The 20,175-nt window shown below is 43.1% G+C and overlaps 1 protein-coding gene across 2 annotated transcripts in view; it reads left to right on the plus strand.

Moving 5' to 3' along the window:
• The first annotated feature begins 10,591 nt into the window (after window positions 1-10,591).
• DCTN4 (dynactin subunit 4) overlaps window positions 10,592-20,175 on the plus strand; it is a 33,314-nt gene continuing 23,730 nt past the window's right edge. For both annotated transcript variants that reach the window (XM_070414584.1, XM_070414585.1), the window contains exons 1-3: window positions 10,592-10,755; window positions 13,473-13,543; window positions 16,110-16,288. In XM_070414584.1, the coding sequence (XP_070270685.1) occupies window positions 10,621-10,755; window positions 13,473-13,543; window positions 16,110-16,288 (385 nt within the window). In that variant the 5' untranslated portion in view covers window positions 10,592-10,620. The remainder of the gene's footprint in view (window positions 10,756-13,472; window positions 13,544-16,109; window positions 16,289-20,175) is intronic.

Here is a 20,175-nt window from a genome sequence, read left to right on the forward strand (position 1 = left end):
GGGTCCCGGGTTCGATTCCAGTCAAGGGCATGTACCTTGGTTGCGGGCACATCCCCAGTAGGGGATGTGCAGGAGGCAGCTGATCAATGTTTCTCTCATTGATGTTTCTGACTTGCTATCCTTCTCCCTTCCTCTCTGTAAAAAATCAATAAAATATATTTTTAAAAAAAGATTATTACAGTTTTGAGTTAAAAGCATGTCTGTGTGGGGTGATCCATCTTGTCCCACTGATGGACACGTCCTGGCTGAGGTATCAACTCCCTCCTTACAGACCCCAAGAAAGCTCAGTTCTTCCCGAGGAGGCAGGCACTGAGATTCCCCTTGTCTCTCTCCCTCCCTTCCTCTGTCCCGCTGGAAAAATTCCTGAGGTTCTTTTTGCTCTACAGATCCTTGGGCAAAATGCCTCTGTTCTTTGAGGAAGCCGCACTTGCTTGCTGACCTTCAAAATAAATATGCTTTTAGTCTGAAAACTGATGTAGGAATTTTTATTTTTAATTACATCTTTTAAAATTGTAGCTGGAAGACCTAATTGAGCTAATGATTAGGCAAGGAGGTAAAATGGTGGAATTTTCCAAACATGTGGTATCTGAGATAAAACAAACTGAGCAGACAGGAAGAAAGAGAAGGAAATGGAAGGGTTGCATTTTCTAGCTTTGAAGTGGAGCGATAGTCATGTGGTCTCATTAGTGTGGTTATAATTATTTGAATCCATTCTCGTGGCTTAATTCCAAAGTGTTCAATTATTACACAGTCATGTAGCTGAGAGACAAAAGATTGCCTATTACTGGCAGATACCCTCAGTCCAGTCCGTCTAACTTTTCAAGTAAATGTGGTCTCAAGAAAAAATACACTGGGTGGGGGAAAAGTCAGTTTACACTTGTTCTTATAGAAAAATAACACAATAAATAAGAAATAATAATACAAGAATAAACTCTGTTTCATGTACTCACAACTGTAAACCCTCTTGCCCCACCCTGTATAATAAAAGCCTCTGCCTTAAAAAAGAAAGACTTACTTTAAGAAGAACACTTCTTGAACATCTAACATGTAGCAAGTGTTTCACATCATAACATTTAGTTCTTGCTACAATTCTATAGTGAAAATGTTAACCCCCATTTTACACATGAGAACAGAGGCCCAAAAAGGATCAGTTGGATTGTCTAAGATTAGCTAGCCAGTAAGTGGCAAAACTGCTTCTAAATGTTCTACACCTGACTGACACCTACTGAACCAAGTCCCCTCTGCACCTCTGTCTTTTACTCTATGAAATGGGGTGATTCCCGCCCTAGCTAGTGCACAATGCAAAATACAGAAGCATAAGAAGACCATTAGATGCATGACTGTGATAGACAGTAGAGGACAATAGTTGTGGGAATCAAGAGGAAAAATTGTTTTGACATCTAAACAGTGATATTAAATTTAGATGGTCAGCAAATATTACTTATTTACTTTAAATATGAATGCAAGTTTCTTTGTTCCTCCAGATTCACCCTCCACACACTTCTCCATCCTGCTTTGTGCATGGGGTGGTACCACATCTGGCCCCATCCAGGAGCCCTGTAGCAGGCATGGTCAATGCCTTGCCCACATTCCTTGGACCTCACCCAACTTCAGCTCCCGCCAGATTTCCAACTGCCAAGACCTGCATCTTTGTGTCTGAGGACTGTCCCCAGACCCACAAGAAGGCCAGTCTGCCAGCCTGGCAATCCAGAAGTACCCAAGAAATAGCCCAATCCCAGGAGCAGCCCTCAAACAGACTCCAGGGGCATGAATGTCCCAAAGCCCTCACCTTTTGGAGGAATGAGTCTGGGGCATTCGTTTACATTGTTTCCTAGAGTTTCTCTGTGGGACTAAACCCTTATTGTAGCCGGCTTAATAACACAATCTTATTGGTACCTTCTCTTGGGCATCACTCCCTCACTCCGTGCACTCTAAACTTCTTACATGAATTTTCACTCAAGTAGACTTTCATTTAAACCCTTATCCCATTGTCTGCTTCTGAGGGAACACAAACTAAGATGGGCTTCCCTGAGGTCTAGCTTCCTGTCGGGTTCAGCTAAGTGGGAAGTGCCAGCAAGAGCTGAGGCGTGTTGCATTTCTACTCTCCACCCCAGGGGCTGCCAATGCCTGGCTCTGTCCTGGACCCAAAGGTCCTGCTCCTGTCAGGTTCTACTCTTCACACAGTTCTCTCTCTTCTGGTTCCAGGAAGCGGAGGCTTCCTCCCTTTACGCTTTCAGGCCATAAGCAGCACCCACCTTCACTAGCCCTGGGATACTGCAGTATTCCTTGTGATCGCTCTTCACCCTCTTAATAATCCCTTTATTAAACCTTTCTCAAATTCTGATGTTAGCCCACCATCACTCCTATTGGTATCACTAGTGCTTCAGCAGGTTTGACGACTTCTGGATTTGGCTTCAGATAGTTGGTGATGAGGGTATATGAAGGGTGCACAGGCAATGACAAGAATGGTGGAGGGAGCAGAGATGGAGAGACAAGTGCACAGTGCAACAAAGGCTAACTGGTAAGGGAGGGTGGGTATATTAGAGAGCTATTGCCGTGTAACAAAGTATCTCAAAATTTAGCAGCTTAAACATTGATTATCTCACAGTTTCTAGGGGTCAGGACTCCAGGAGCTGCTTAGCCAGGTGGTTCTGGCTCAGGGTCTCTCATGAGATTGCAGTCAGGATGCCAGCTGGGTCTATACTCAACTCAATACAGTGGGGCCTTGACTTACGAGTGTCCCGACTAACGAGTTTTCCCAGATATGAGCCGTCTCTCAGCCGATTTTTTGCTTTGAGTTGCGAGCTAAAATTCGGGTTACAAGCCAGCTTCAGATACCCCACCGCTAGTTGGCGCAGCGAACGTCACAGTGAACGCCACAACATCAGCCCGGCATCACGTACGTGTCTTACTGGTTCACTTTAATGATTTGACATCCGAGTAATTTGAGTTACGAGCTCGGTCACGGAACGAATTAAACTCGTAAGTCAAGGCCCCACTGTACTTGACCAGAGCCGAGGAATCCACTTCCAAGCTCATGTACTGGTTGCTGGCAGACCTCAGTCCTCACTGGCTGTTGCTGGAGGCTTTAGTTCCCTGCAACAGAGCTGCTCAAAACCCAGCAGCTTGCTTTTCCCAAGCAAGTGATCCAAGCAAGCACCCAATACAGGAACTATAGACTTGTATCATCTCAGAAATGTCCTACTGCTACTTCTGTTGTGTGCTATGGGTCACAACCCTGGTATAATGTGGAAGGAGTGCACACAGGGGTATGAATACCACCGAGGGCAGATTTGGAGGCTGGCTTGCACAGGTGCGCAAGAGTAACAATATATCCCATTGAACTTTCTTCCCTGTGAGGGCAGGAAGATTTTCAGATGAGGCACAGACAGCTCCAAGTCTAAAAGAGCTTCTAGAAATGAACTGTAAGAGGCACCCAAGATGGGAGTGTGGGCAAGACTGGAAATCCCAATCATCCAAACATAATAAAAGAAACCAATTTAGTGCTCATTAAGTAAGCGGGAGATCCAGTGTAACTTCAGGTGAACCACTTCCTCTCTCTGAACCTGTTTTCCCACTTGTAATACTGACTAATCGCTGTGGTCTAATAACAAATACTTACATAGCAACTTATGATGTTCTATGTTCTACCCACATTAATTTTTATTAACTCATTTTGCCTTCACAGCAGCGGACAAAGCTTGTTTGTTCGAGCCCTTGGCACCATTCCAAACAGGCTGGGCTCTGTCCCACATCAGTTTCTCCTTCTCAGCCCAAGCTAGAGCCCTAACCATGCGATTAATGTGTTTAGGGAGGACTGGCTTTTTCTCTGAGCCTCTTGTGAAATATGCTTTCCTGTGGGGTAATCAGAATGCTTTGTGATTTGGAACAAAGTAAACTAGAGACTTAACAAGTTAGCGTCATCTCCTTCTTTCCATGATGTTTTCTTTTTGACCTCAGAGAGAAGAAACAAATAGTCTTGATAATTTCTGAGCAAATAAACTCCCGGTGGCTGAATTCGGCCAAACCATGAAATGGATTATCCCCTGGCCCATCAAGGGCCTCCCTGGTGTGGCTCCAAGCTACCCTTCACATGGCAGTCTACGAACATGTCCGTCTGTCCCTGTCTCCCCCCCCCCCCCCCCCAGTTGGGCCTCAGGCTCTACCTTCAAAATATAGTCAGAATTCCTGGTTCCTGGCACTGTCACCTTAGGCCTGGATCACTGCCGTATCTCCAAACTGACCCCTGCTTCTGTTCTTGTCTCTCTGCAGTCCATTCTCAAAACAGTGTCCAGGGTGACCCTTGTTAACTGTAGGTTCGATCATGTCACTGCACTGCTTAAAATCTTGTGATGGCTCCCCAGTTCCTTCAGAGCAAATCCAACATCCTTAAAATGCCCTTGAAGATATTACATGAGTGTACCCCCCACCCCTTTACCTCTGAGACTTTGTCACCTATACCTACCTCTCCCCCTTGCTCACTCTTTAATGCCCCCCCCCCCCCGCCTCCTTGCTGTTCCTCAGTTAAGCCTTAGAGACTTTGCTCAGCCTCTGCCTGAATAGCTCTTCTGCCACATCCACGAGGCCCACTCCCCTCCTCCTTCAACTCTTCCCTCGAATCCTTCCTTCTCACAGGCCTAACCTGACCACCCTATTTAAAATTGTGATCTACCTCCCTTCCCTTGATTCTTCTAAAAGAAGGCGCTGCTTAAAAATCAAAAGAAAAATATTTTCCAGTTACCATCTTCCATCTGCCAGCAAGTTTCAGATAGTTGAAGATGGCATTCACCCATCCAACAGATACTTACTGAGTGCCTGCTCTGTGTCAGGCACTGGGCAAGGCAGGAATTCAATCTTCTGCTCTATTTTATTCAACTCAACAAGCATTATACTGGTGGTCTCCAGCAGCAAGTCTTTGGGTTGGGTGGGGAATTGTGTCAAGATGGAGATTCAGCCAAGTCAGTGAAGACAACCAACTTGACAGGAAGACCTGTGTTTAAACCCTAGCTTCACCTCTCACTTCCTCAGTGGCCTTGGGAAAGTCCTTTCCTTTTCTGGGCATCAGTTCTCCATCTATAATAATGAAAGCGTGATATGCTAATTAGACCAGATAGCCAAATGACCTTCTGGACGTCATTCTGGGACATCCTTCTGGATGAAGCCACGGCAGCGGGGGCTGAGGCAGAGGCGGTTAGGGGTGATCAGGCAGGCGAGTGATTAGGGGCAATCAGGCAGAGTGGTTAGGGGTGATCAGGCAGGCAGGCAAATGGTTAGGGGTGATCAGGCAGGCAGGCAAGTGGTTAGGGGTGATCAGACAGGTAGGCAGGTGAGTGGTTAGGGGCCAGCAGTCCTGGATTGTGAGAGGGTGCAGGCCGGGCTGAGGGACCTGCCCCCCTGCACAAATTTGTGCACTGAGCCTCTAGTCTTTAAAATAAAGGGAGTGGACTAGAAAATCTCTACAGTTACTTCTGGCTTTACTGTTTCATGATTTTACTCTTATTTCACTAAGAACTATGGTCTCTTGAGTTGGTTGTGAATCTCAAGGGTGGACAGGCAAACAAGCAGGAGGAGAAGAGTGGAATAGTGTATGGCCATGAACTGTCTGTTATGAGTCAGCACTTTTGGGGCCAGAGGTCTTCCTTAAGCACTAGCAGCCATTGGGTAACAGCTGTGGTGGTTAACCCAAGGCCACCCTGTGCATCCTCTAGCCAAAATAGGATGCCCAGCTCATGTCTCTGTATCCTCAATAGAGCACAGAGGAAGTGTTCCTTGGTGCCACAGAATTGACACTAGCTTCCAGTTAGTCCACTACGCACAGAGAAGGGAGCATGAGAACAAGCTTTGGTTAGGCTTGAGGTACCCTTGAGAAATTCTTATTAAAACCAAGGGGAGAGCATTCCAGAGATGTTGAAACTCATGTGCCCAAAATGACACAATTCCAGCAAACTTCCAGGGCAAATTGAATAGGCTATCCATTAGCGTCTCACTTTCCCTTGCAGTTGCTTTCTTTATTTTTTTAATATATTTTTATTTTGATTTCAGAGAGGAAGGGAGAGGGAGAGAGAGATAGAAACATCAGTGATGAGAGAGAATCATCAATTGGCTGCTTCCTGCACGCCCCACACTGGGGATTGAGCCTGCAACCCAGGCATGTGCCCTAACGGGAATCGAACTGTGACCTCCTGATTCATAGGTTGATGATCAACCACTGAGCTACATTGGCTGGGCAACTTTCTTTTCTTTTTAAGTGTTGTTAAAAGAGCAACAAGTTTCCTACTTGGCTGTGGGTATGAATGAACTGATATGGTGGGCAAAGAGCATTTACAGAATTAGAGAACAGAATATGATACTAGGAGTGAGAAAACCTGTGGGCATGTTCCTTTGACTCTCTGGACCTCATTTTCCCCATCTGAAAAATACAAGGGTTGAACTAGGATCTTTTTAGTACGTGATGATTGTAAGCCACCTAGTCTACTACATCAGGATATTATGGCAATAACAAACTCCAACCCATGGCTTATGTTTTTGTAAGCCTGCAAGCACCAGTGAAGCAGGCTGGCACTGCGCACCTTGGGAACCAAGCCAGGTGTCCTCCTTGGTTACTTCTTTCTCCCTCTGCTCCCAGTGCCTGTCTTCTATGCCAGGGTCTGTGTGTTGCTGTTGCCCAGGGGCCATGCTAATCGTCACCTACACTTCAGGGTTGTGCTATTGGCGACTGTTGGTCACTGAGCAGTGGAATCTCACTCAACTTAAAAAAAAAAAAAGGAGGAAATCCTGCTATTTGCAACAACATGGATAAATCTAAAGGACATTATGCTAAGTGAAATACACCACACCCAGAAAGACAAATGCTGCATGAGTTCACTAATATATGGAATCCAAAATAGCCTATCTCATGGAAGCAGACAGAATGGTGGTTGCCAAGGCCTAGCAGAGAGAGGAAATGGAGAAATGTTGGTCTAAGTGTACCAAGTTTCAGTTATGCAAAGTAAGTTCTGGAAATCTAGTGTACAACAATGTGACTATAGTTAACAGGACTGTATTATATACTTGAAATTTGCTAAGAGGGCTGATCTTTTGTGTTCTTACCAGAAAAAAAGAAAAGAAAATGGTAACTATGTGAGGTGATGGCTATGTTAATTGGCTTGATAATCCTGATTATTTCACAATGTATATCTAATCACCAAGGTGTACACCTTAAATAAATTTTAATTGTCAATAAATTTTGAGGGGGGGGGGGGAAGGACACTTATGTAATACCCTTTGTAATACTTTTAGCGAAAAATAAAAATAATAATAAAAAAAATAAAATAAAATAAAATAAAATAAAATAAATTTTGAGGGGCCGGGGTGAGGTCAATGGGGGAAAAAAGAGACATATGTAATACTTTAAACAATAAAGAATTTAAATTAAAAATTAATAAAATAAAAATTTTAATTTCCTCAATAAAGCTAGAGAAAAAAGAAAGAAAATTTGCTGGAGGCAGTATGCATCGGGTAATGCATGTAAACTGTGGACTCAGACAGAACAACATTCTGCGTTATTTAGGAAACCTTAGACCAGTCATTGCAATTCTCTGAGCCTCAGTTTCCTGCACTGTAGAATAGAGATGATGATACTAATAACTGCCTTTGGAGTGTTTGTGAAAATTGAGTAAGATGATACATATAAAGTTTTGACACAGTGTTCTGCACTCAATAAGAGCTCAGTAAGTGTTAGCTAATATTCAGCTCCATTTGTTCTCAATCACCAAGTCAAATGTCAGACAGTGTTGTAATGATACAGCACTAATACAGCGAGAAAAGCATAGGACTGGTGTCAAGTACTGGTAACATGGGCTCATCTTTGCTAGGTCAGTTCCAAGTGGTCACGTTAGCCCTGACTGGTTTGGTTCAGTGGATGGAGCGTCAGCCTGCGGACTGAAGGGTCCCAGGTTAGATTCCGGTCAAGGGCATGTACCTTGGTTGCAGGCACATCCCCGGTTGGGGGTGTGCAGGAGGCAGCTGATTGATGTTTCTCTCTCATCGATGTGTCTAACTCTCTATCCCTCTCCCTTCCTCTCTGTAAAAAAATCAATAAAAATATTTTAAAAAGTGGTCATGTTACATATCTAAACCTTAGTTTATGCATTATAAAAATGTAAATGACACCTAGGTTCACTCATTAGTATCATTCCATCATTAATCAATACATATTGAACATCCGCCATACAGTAGTCCCCCCTTATCCATGGAGGATACATTCCAAGACCTCCAGGGGATGCCTGAAACCACGGATAATACTGAACCCTATATACACAGTACTGTTTTTTCCTACATATACATACATTTGCATTTACAGTAAGCACTTTATGGCATCTCTTTAGCATATCTGAACTGCCAGGATCACTATTCTTCCACTTCGGGGTCATTATTAAGTAAAACAAGGGTGACTGCAATACCACAACTTCGATATCAGTTGATCTGATAACCAAGTCTAAGTGACTAACGGGCTGGTAGTGTATACAGCATGGGTACGATGGACAAAGGGATGATTCACTTCCTGGGGAGATAGAACGGGACGGAATGAGATTATATCGAGCTACTTGGAACAGCTCATGTTTTAAAACTTACGAATTGCTTAATTCTAGAATTTTCCATTTAATATTTTCTGACCAAGGTTGAAACACAGAAAGTGAAACTGCAGATAAGGGGTCTACTGTGCAGACTTAATCCTAATGCTAAGTACTTGAAACCTGCAAATGAATGAGTTCTGGCCCCTGCGTGGAAGAGCTCACAGTCTAAGAAATTTCAAATTGTTAAACAGCGAAATAGCACCAGATGTTAGACCAAGGTCCTTGAGTGTTGGCTAAGAAAGAATTTAGAGTTAAGACTCAAATATAAGCAAAAGTTTGTTTAGAATGTCACAGAGATAGAAGAAATGAGCGGTGAAAGAAGTGAGCCAGTAGGACTGTGTGGGCTCAGGAAACAAGTTACAGAGGCAAAGGAAGGGACTTGGAGCGTAGGAAAAAGAAAGTGAAGGTAAGCGCCTCGAGGGAAGGAAGCGGGGAGGAAAGGTGCTCCAGAGAGAAAGAGCCGCCCTAGCCGGTTTGGCTCAGTGGATAGAGCGTCGGCGCACGGACTGAGGGGTCCTGGGTTCAATTCAGGTCAAGAGCACATACCTCGATTAGAGGCTCAATCCCTGCAGCAGACAACCAATCGACGTGTATCCCGCACGACGTTTCTCTCTCTCTGTCTCTCCCCCTCCATTCCACTCTCTCTAAAAAAAAAAAAGTTTGGAAAAATATCCTTTGGTGAGGATTAACAAAGAGAGAGAGAGAGAGAGAGAGAGAGAGAGAGAGTCACCGAGTCCTCTATTTTAAGGGCTTATCTGGAGGTTGCAGGGGAGGATCTCAATAGAATATTTATCAGCTTTCTAGGTGCGTCTCCTTAGGGTCCTGGTGTCCACTGGTTGGTTGGTACTAGGTAGAGGGTCATTAAGTCCTTGCCGCTGGTCTTGATGTCAGCCATGGTGTCACCCCGCCTGGCCTTGTTGCTTTTTCAGGCCTGGAGCTGAAACACAACCGACGCCTATTTGTTACCTCTAGCAGTGGTTCTCAACCTTCCTAATGCCGTGATCCTTTAATACAGTTCCTCATGTTGTGGTGACCCCCAACCATAAAATTATTTTCGTTGCTACTTCATAACTGTAATATTGCTACTGTTATGAATCCTAATGTAAATATCTGATATGCAGGATGTATTTTCAGGGGTCTCGACCCACAGGTTGAGAATCGCTGCCTACGGGTTCATGCTTAAGGGAATGGTCCTGCAAGGGCCTGTATGGGAGGCATATGAGGCTATTCTCTGCGCCCCACCCCCTTCCTCTTCCAAAGGGGTCAACCACTTGACTAGACATGCCAGGGGAGGACGGTCAGGGGAGGGTCTGAACCGCATGACCAGGAGAGGGACGGCCAGGGGGTCTGAACCACACGGTCAGTGACAGTGAGACCCTAGGGTAGGAAAGGTTGCCCTGGGGGTGAGGTCCTTCTAGATACCTAGGGCTTTCGGTGGTACGGGGCCTATTGTTCCTGCTCCGCTCATGTGTGTCTCACTGCCTACTGTACCATTATGAGATAAAGGCTGTGAAAGTCTCCTACAGGCCGGTGACAAGGCTATCAGAAGAACGTGCTGGGGTCACTCAGCCTCCAGTTCCCATGGAACGTTATCCCTGAAACCTCCCATCCACCTCTGGATGTGTGCCTGGAAGGTGAGGGCAGGAGAGGCAGCTGTAAATAAAACAAAAAGCAGCTGCCTTGCTCTGTGCAAGAAACGAAAGGAGGGCACTGAGCTTGTCTGGCTTTGATGTGAGGTTCTGTACTTAACCGTAAGCAAATCTGAGTTCCACACAAGCCACTGACGCTCCCTGAAAGGCTGAGGGCGGCGGGCCCGCGGCTGGGGAGAAACCGGGGAATCCCTGCTGCGCAGGCGCGTTCGGACTCTCGCGGACGCAAACCCCCGCCGCGTCGGAAACCTGACGTCAAAGTCGACGTAGAAAGACGTAGGGGAGGCGGCGAGGCGAACGCCGGCTCTCGGGTCACGTGACGCGACCGGAGCGTCGTCGGCTCCTCCCTCTCCAAGATGGCGTCCTTGCTGCAATCGGAGCGGGTCCTCTACCTCGTCCAGGGAGAAAAGAAGGTTCGGGCCCCTCTCTCGCAGCTTTACTTCTGCCGCTACTGCAGCGAGCTGCGGTCGCTGGAATGTGTGTCTCACGAGGTAACGCCGTCGTCCCAGGAAGAGGATGGGGAGGGCGGAGGGGGAGGGGGAGAGGCATTCATATTAGTCACCGCGGCGGGCGGGGAAGTCCCACCGGTTGGAGGCGGGTACCATTTTCCTACCTTGCTGATTGGCCTGTTTTCCGTCACTCAGATTTGCCCGAGCTTTAATTTGCTCATAAGTTGTCACTTGGAAAGAAGGGGCGGCCTTGGGTGGAGCTGAGCGGCTCGGCTGGTGGCCGGGCACCCTCTGATTGGACGAACTTGACTTCGGGAAGCCTGGCTGTCTCCTGGGGGTTTGGTGACAGGGTGGGTCCGGGAGAAAAAGGTGTGGGCGTGCTTAGTTCGCGCCACTTGCGGGATTAGACACTGACTTTCCATGTTTGATTTGCGTGGAGTGGACACAGGCATTGTATTCATGCCCCTCCCATCCTGGAAGTTCTGCCTCCACGTTGGCCGGAAACTGGCCCCTCTGTGTCCTGGCTCCGGCCGAGGCCTGCCTGCCGCAGGGATGGGGCGAGCTGAGCGAAAGCGTTGCGAGTCGAGCAGGCCGTGTAGGAAGCTGGAAGTGTTATATTAACAGCGCTTCCCCCGGGAGGAGGGTGCTATCGTCTTTCCCAGCAAATGGGCGCTGGGGTGGGATTGTTAGAAGGAAGAAGACCCCACCCCGTGAAAAATCACCCAGTCCTGCAGCGCTGGGCACATCTCCTTTATTCAGGAAGCTTTGCGGATTCAAAGACGAGAAGACATAAATCCTGCCGTGGAGTAACTCACAGTGTCCTGAAGGAAACGCTAATAGTAATAATAGATACAGTTTATCCAGTACTCTATGCCATATGCTTTACTTAATCTCCTTTATCTTTCTACAACCCAATGGAATGGATACCTTTTTAAAAAAATCATTTTTACAGGTAAAGAAACAGACACATAAAGTTAGCCCTAAGTCACACTGGGAGGACCAAGATTTGAAAACGAGTATCCTGACTTAGAACTTCAGTAAAGATCCCTGGACTATTAAGAAACGCATATGAAAAACATATCCTATACTATAAAGCCACTTTACATATTATTAATTATTTTGAGGGGGGATATTTTTCACAATATTAAGAATGGTCAGGCCTGGCTGGTGTTGCTCAGTGGTTAAGTGTCAAACCCAGAGGTCACTGTTAGACTCCCAGTTCGATTCCTGATCAGGGCAAATACCCAGGTTGTGGGTTCGATCCCCAGTGTGGGGCATTCAGGAGGCATCCGATCAATTATTCTCTCTCATCACTGATGTTTATATCTCTCTCTCCCTCTCTCTTCCTCTCTGAAATCAATAAAAATATATTTTAAAATATATTTTAAAAGGTCAGGGGAAGTATTTAAATAATACAAGAGAAATAAATGCCATTTATGTATAATATGGTATTGGTTTTTCATGTATTTAACATGGCATTGATTTTTTATGGATTTCTTCATTAACACTGGTGTGTGGTGTGTGTGTGTGTGTGTGTGTGTGTGTGTGTGTGTGTACACGCACGCCTGTACCTGTGTGTATCTCCTTAGCAGTTCCTTTCTCATTAGATGCTTCCCTGCTCCAGCTCCACCCTTACAATTTGTTGGGTTAGATTCTCCTTTGGTGGTTCCTAGGGAGCTCAGTCTTCATGATCTCCAAGGATATCTTCAACCATGACACTCAGTCTGTAACTGCATCTTTTACAGACGGGTGTGTACCTGGGAGATAGAGGCCATTAGGGCTTGGGAAGGCTAATACCCGTGAGCAGTCCAGAAGGTTCTAATGGAGAGCCTGGATTGGAGCTGCACATGAAGGGACAAGCATTCTTTGGAAAGGGGACGCAAAGGAATGACTTACAGTTTGCCTTTTATGATGAGTCACGGCAAATATCTGTTAGCAATACTATAGCTTATGTTCTGGGAGGTTATTTGAGCAGCAATTGTATTCATCTTTTCAAAGATGGTTCTGCTTATAGCAGATGATGAAAAGAGAAGCCAGTTTCTATAGTATTTATGTTCAAGTGAATCTGTCTTTCCATCTGCAGGTGACTACAGTTCTAGAATTGTCAAATAGAATCTGCCTACATTTAAGAAAATAATTATTCAGACCTTAAAAAGTACAATGAATTTTTTATACTGTGTTTTTGAGTTAAATACAATAGTTTAGCTTAATAGTTTAATTTGTCGTTTAAATATCTAATTGATTGGCTGTAGCTGACTTTGTAAATGATAATTTATACTGCTCTTCAGTGAACATGTATTGCTTCAGTAATGAGAAAACCTTTAAAGTATCTCACAATTTAAGTGTGGTCAAATTACTACAATCCAATAAAGCTAAATCAGGTAGAAGAATAATTGATCACATTTTTACAAATTAGGTTATTTTATTTATTAACCTATTATTTAGGTTATTATAGAGTTCTTCTTTTACATAGGTAATTTTTAACACATCTAATTCATAAAACCCTGATGAAAGGGCACAGGAAAGATCGTAAAGAAAAAATAGAAGGTTTACAAAATGTGGATGGTTTGAAAAAGCAAAGGTGATTGAGGAATAAAACTTGAGCTGAAAATAATTTAGGTTCTCTGCCAGGTGAGTGGTTTCTCACCTTCTTCTTCAGTATAATAATGTACTTCACATTTTACTGTTTGGCAGAGACATACACACAAGCTAAACTGAATTTCCTTTCCTCTGATTTTTGATTTCTTGTTTCTTTCTAGGTGGACTCTCATTATTGCCCCAGTTGCTTAGAAAATATGCCATCGGCTGAAGCCAAACTAAAAAAGAACAGGTAAGACCAGGATTCATTTTTTGTTTTCTCAATTATTTTTGTAATAGCTGGTAAGAAAACACATGGAACTAACTCTTTCTTAACTAGCTCTTTTCATTTTTCTGCATCACCTTTGCCAAAGATAAACTAGCCTTTGAATAAACTTCCCATTTTAGAACAGTTTTAGACTTAAGAATTATTGTGAAGATGATACAGAGATTTCCCTTTTATCCCATACCCAGTGTCCCCTGCTGTTAACATCTTACATTAGAATGGTGTATTTGTCTCAATTACTGAACAATACTGGTACATTATTGTTAAATAAACTCCACATTTTATTCAGATTTGTTTATTTTTTTTTCATAATCTCCTTTTTCTGTTCCAGGATCCTATTTAGGATATCCACGTTATGTTTAATAGTTATGTCTCCTTAGGCTCCCATTGTTGTGACATCCTCTTAGACTTTCCTTGGTTTTGATGACCTTAAAAGTTTTGAATAGTGATCAGATATATTGTAGAATGTCCCTCAGTTGGAATGTGTCTGTTTTTCTCATCAGCTAGGGCCGTGGTTGACAAACCGTGGCTCTCGAGCCACATGCGGCTCTTTGACCCCTTGAGTGTGGCTCTTCCACAAAATACCACGTGCGGGCGCACACGCACAGTGCGATTGAAACTTTGTGGCCCGTGCGCAGAAGTCGGTATTTTGTGCAAGAGCCACACTCAAGGGGCCAAAGAGCCACATGTGGCTTGCGAGCCGCAGTTTGCCGAGCCACAGTTTGTGAACCACTGAAGGGGAGTGTATTTCTGGGGAGGAGGATCACTGAGGTAAAGTGTATCTCTCAGCATATCAAGGAAACATACTTTCAATATGACTATCAACCTCCTTTTCCGTGCTGTACTCTTTAGAAGGAAAACTATCACAGCCCACACTTAAATAGTAGGAAGTTATGCTCCCCCTCTGTGAGGGTTGTCTACATAAATTATTTGGAATTATTTTGCATGGAAGATATTTCTCTTCTTCCCCACTTATTTAAGTAATCATTTACTTAAAGCAGACGGGCTCCTGGATATTTATTTTACACCTTAGGTTGTAATCCAATACTACTTTTTTTGCTCAAATTTTCTACCTTTGGCTGTTGGTAACTTTTCAGTAGACTACTGTATCCCTTTGACTTAACCCCAATCATTGTTTGGTGGGCGGGGGGTGGGGGTTGTTTGTTCATTCATTAGAGCACTTTCTTACTTTCTGGTACTACAAAATACTCCAGGCTCATCATGTGTACTTTCTGCCTCACTCCTAGAATTAGCCATTTCTCCAAGGAACCCTGGTTCCTTTTATTGGAGAATGGAATTAAAAACCAAGATCTGGCCTGGCTAGTGTGGCTCAGCGGTTGAGCATTGACCCAGGAACAGAGAGGTCACCAGTTCCATTCCGGTCAGGGCACATGCCCAGGTCGTGGGCTCAATTAGTAGGGGGTGTGCAAGAGGCAGCTGATCGATGATATTTCTCTCTCATTCATTGATGTTTATATCTATCCCTCTCCCTTTCTCTCTCTCTAAAAATTAGTAAAAACATATTAAAAAAAAAACAACAAAAACCAAGATCTGGATAGTAGTCATTGCTCCTGGGAACCATTTGGTTTTTTGCTTGATGTGAAAGTCCATTGTTACCACTCACATGTGTATGCCTCCATGGATGTGAACCACTATTATTTGTCTTCCTTGTCTCTGAGAAATACCTTCTGATAAACCAGACAGTTTTGTATGCTGTCCACACATTAATTTTAACATTTAATCCTCAAAATATCCCTGTGAAGTGGATACTATTATCTTTATTTGAGGATATTATCCAGATGGCAAAATAACAGAGCTAATTGGAGTTTTGACATGGAACTTCAGACCAAGTCTAGGACGTGGTGAAATCTTGATAATCTATGGTTGTGGAAAACATTAAAGCAACAAGGTACAGGAGCCCTGAAGGGGAAATGCTGGCTGAGCACTAGGAGAATAGTGCCAGGAAGCCTGAACATGCAGTACTTCAGAACCATTCCAGTTTGATCGCATTGTGTGGTATCCATTTCAGCTCTCTGGCACAGCAAACAAGAAGTTATTTTCCAAACCAATTTCCCGATCGTTGTATTGTTGCCTCTCAGTTTTCCATTGTGCAATTGGGCTGTTCTCTCTAAAGGCATAAGCTCTGACATTTCTGTTTTCCTCAGAACTCTTTGTGGTCTGTACAAGCATGAAATGAGGCTGGAAATAGTTAACTCCAGACTATTAACACTGATTGTCTCTGTGGAGTAGGATTGGGTCAGGCTCTAATTCTTCAGGAACTTTTGTGATGATTGCTTTTTATTTTATTATTATTTTTTTTATTATTTTTTTAATAATGAACATATAATACTTTTGAAATTTTAAAACAAAGTTTGTAAGAGTCTCAGGAGTACTTGATTATTTCTTTTTGCATGAGACAATCCTCCCTTACAGTTCTCTCTTGAATTCCTAACACCTGGAACAAGGTCTGGTATTGGTAGGTGCTTGGTAACATTTGTGGAGTGAATGAATTGTTGTATTTTTTGTATCATAGATGCGCCAACTGCTTTGACTGTCCCGGCTGCATGCACACCCTCTCCACCCGGGCCACAAGCATCTCCACACAGCTTCCCGATGACCCAGCCAAGACCACCATGAAGAAAGCCTATTACCTGGCCTGTGGGTTTTGTCGCTGGACATCTAGAGATGTGGGCATGGCCGACAAATCTGTGGGTGAGTGAGGTAGACTTCAACATGAGATTTTGTGAAATTAGCAGTGCTGTAATTGCCCACAGACTGTTAACTAGTTTTGGGTTTTTGTTGTTCGTTCTCACCCAAGGATATTTTTTTTCCATTGATATTTTTAGAGGGGGTCGGGGAGAGGAAGAGAAACATCGGTGTGAGAGAGACACATTGATTGGTTGCTTCTTGCATGTGCCCTCATCAGGGCACAGGGATCAAACCTGCAACCCAGATATGTGCCCTTGACTGGGAATTGAACCCGAGACCCTTAGGTTTGCAGACAGACACTAACAACCGAGCAAACCGGCCAGGGCTATTTAGTTTTCTTAGAGTTTGTCAAATAGCTTTTATAAATCTGACACTTTCTTAGAGTCAAAATATTGATGCTCTTCATAAGAAATAAAAGCTCCTGATGACAAAACACACCATAAGCAAAATTAAACATAAAAGTGACAAATTAAGAAAAGTATTTGGATCATATACAACAGACTAAAGATAAATAACCAAAAATGAGGAATACTTATAAGTCAATAAGAAAGAGACTTAATAGAAAAGTAGGCAACAGATATGAACAGCAGGTCTCACAGTGGAAATAAAAATGGTCAGTAACCAAAATATACATACTGTAGGGGCCATAGTAGGATAAAATGATATGTCTTTGCCCTACACTCTTTTTTTCCAATCCTCACCCGAGGACATGCTCATTTATTTTTAGAGAGAGGAAGAGAGAGTATGAGAGAGCCTCTCATACATGCCCCAACTGGGGACCAAACCCACAACCTAGGTATGTGCCCTGACCAGGAATTGAACCATGACCTCCTGGTTCATTGGTGGGGCAAGACTCTAACCATTTTTGAAGTCATAACTCACATTCTACCCTTGCATGTTTCCTTCTCTGAAATTTTATAGACCTTTCTTTTTATCTCTTTCTTTGGATATCATTAAATATCTTGTATTATTAATATTGTTTATATGTGAATTTTTCAAGTGTTTTCAACTCTATTATGAGTTCTCTGGGAACAAAGACCCTGTATTGAATGTATGAATTCTTTATTTAGTTTTCATTGTCTAGTTAGTTGGATTTTTGTTTTCACAACTGTTGAGGCAATATATATATATTTTTTTAAATATATTTTATTGATTTTGTACAGAGAGGAAGGGAGAGGGATAGAGAGTTAGAAACATCGATGAGAGAGAAACATTGATCAGCTGCCTCCTGCACACCCCCTACTGGGGATGTGCCCACAACCACGGTACATGCCCTTGACTGGAATCGAACCTGGGACCCTTCAGTCTGCAGGCCGACACTCTATCCTCTGAGCCAAACCGGTTAGGGCGAGGCAATATATTTTTTAAAAGTTAATAAATATGTAGAAAGATATGTTCAACTTCACTAGTAGTCAGGGAAATCCAAATTAAAATGTCATTGATTTGATAAAATATGTTATATCTGATAATCAGGTGTTGGCAAGAATATGGGAAAATAGTTCTTTCATACACTACCACCTTGAAAAGCAGTTTAACAACATCTATTAAAGTTTTATTTTTTATTGTTTTTAGAGAGAGGATGGGAGAGGGATAGAGAGAAAACATCAATGAGAGAGCCATCATCGGTAGGCTATCTCCTACATGCCCCCTACTGGGGATTGCGCCTGCAACTTGGGCATGTGCCCTGAATGGGAATTAGGAATCGAACTGGGGACCTCTTGGTTCATGGGTCCACACTCAACCACTGAGCAACATCAGCTGGGCTACAATTTTAAAATGCTTTTGTTCTTCTGCCCAGCAATTCCATGTCCCAAGTTTCTATACTGGAGCATTCAAACATGTGCTCAAAGATACGTCTATGTATACATGTCTATACACACACACACACACACGTTTATCAGTGAAACAAAAATTATGTGTATATGGACTTAAAACTACCTACAGTATTAATTATATACCTGTCCATCATTTGAGCATTTCAGAGTGGAGGTTGCAATTATCTATATTAGGAAACTTCCTTTATTTTTACATTTTCTATACTTCCTGGTTAACATCAGAAAGTAGTAGCATTCTTTAGACAGTCAGTTCAAAATCTTGAGTTGCTATTTAATTTTTATGTAAACAGTAGCATTTCTATCTCTCCATTGTCTCTTTTCTTTCTGAAATTTCATTTAATTATCTGAAAACTTTTTAGACTTGTTAAAAATTCCCAATTTTGAATTTTCATAAAAGATTTTAGCTTACTAACATATGAAGAAGCTCATAACAAGTTCATTATGTCATTTGACATAACTAAAATGAAGGTGGACAATTCCTACACAATTTGGAAATATCGGTGACATTTCTTTAGATTCAACTCTGTTCTTAAAAATTTAATCTTTGAATTTGTTTACTTCACCTCTTGGTTTAGAATGCTTGAGCTCTTGGTTTTTTTACATTGTATATCAAGTTGATCAAATATTCTACAAAAACAAAAAAATGTTAACTAAACAAGTATATCTTAGTTCCTTAAAAATGCTCGAGGGTAGGTATTTCCTGAAATGTGATTTATATTAGAACTAGAGGCCTGATGCATGAAATTCGTGCAAGGGGCTTGGCCCTCGCAGCCCCAGCTTCATCTGGAAGGATGTCTGGAAGGTTGTTCGGCTGCCCAGTCTAACTAGCATATTATGCTTTTGTTATAGACTAGTGGCCCGGTGCACAAAATCCGTGCACAGAACGGTGTCCCTCAGCCCGGCCTGCACCCTCTCCAATCTGGGACCCCTCAGGGGATGTCCGACTGCCGGAAGGTCTCCCGGCAGTCGGACATCCGGACATCCCTCTCGCAATCCGGGACCACTGGCTCCCAACCCCTCACCTGCCTGCCTGCCTGATCTCCCTTAACCACTCTGCTGCCAGCCTGATCAACCTCAATTGCCCACCCCTGCCAGACTGATCACCCCCAACTGAGCCCCCGCCACCTGCTTCCCCCAACTGCTCCCCCCATCGGCCTGCTCGCTCCCAGCTGCCCTCCCCCACCAGCTTGCTTTCACCCAAATGCCCTCCCCTGCCGTCCCTAACCACCTCTGCCTTGGCCCTGCCACCATGGCTTTGTCCGGAAGGACATCCGGAAGGTCTCCTGGTCTAATTAGTATATTACCCTTTTATTAGTATGGTTGATTCCATAGCATCTCTTTAGACTTTGAGTCAGTATTTGTGTATATATGTTTTAATTTCAATGTAGCAAGCAAGTTGTTTGAATTTGGTTATGAGTTAAATGTTAAAAAAACAAACAAACCTCAAAGTGGCATAATATATGCCTCAGTGAGTTAAAAGTATTTTTCTGTGTTTGTATTCTGTCTCTTTTTAGCAAATTAAACAAAGTCCACAAATCCAAGTAGATTTTACAGTTTGTTCCTTTGTAAGTGAATGTTTATGCTTTTTAGATTGTGAGTCATTAAGATTAGAATTTTTTTTTCAGAACTTAAAACCTGTGTTTGCTTCTGGAAATATCTCTCTTCTAGGGTATCTTGACAGTGATAATTGAGCTCTTGGAGCTCTTAAAAGAGTACAGATAATTTCATTTTTCCATGTTGTCATTGGTGTCTGAGGAGCTCTGAAACCACTTTAGTTGGAACTGTTTGGTTTGTAAGTAAGCCATTGTGTCAGTAATGTGCAGAGAAAAACTCATAATGACATTGTTATGTCTCCCAAATTGCTGTTTAGAATAAATTACCAGTTCTAAAGAAGCAATTAGGTAGAACATTTAGACTTTTAAAAATACTACATCTAAAACATTTCTTTTAAGTAATTCTTTTTCATGATTGCCTTAAGTAGGCAACCTTTGAATGATGAATAATGTACTAAAGGCTGTTATTGCTGCCATTTCTTGTAAGGGAGCGTAGTGACAC

This window comes from Myotis yumanensis, unplaced genomic scaffold (assembly GCF_028538775.1).
Source record: "Myotis yumanensis isolate MYYU_CA2020_CCGP unplaced genomic scaffold, mMyoYum1.0.hap1 SCAF_5, whole genome shotgun sequence".
Taxonomy (NCBI): domain Eukaryota; kingdom Metazoa; phylum Chordata; class Mammalia; order Chiroptera; family Vespertilionidae; genus Myotis; species Myotis yumanensis.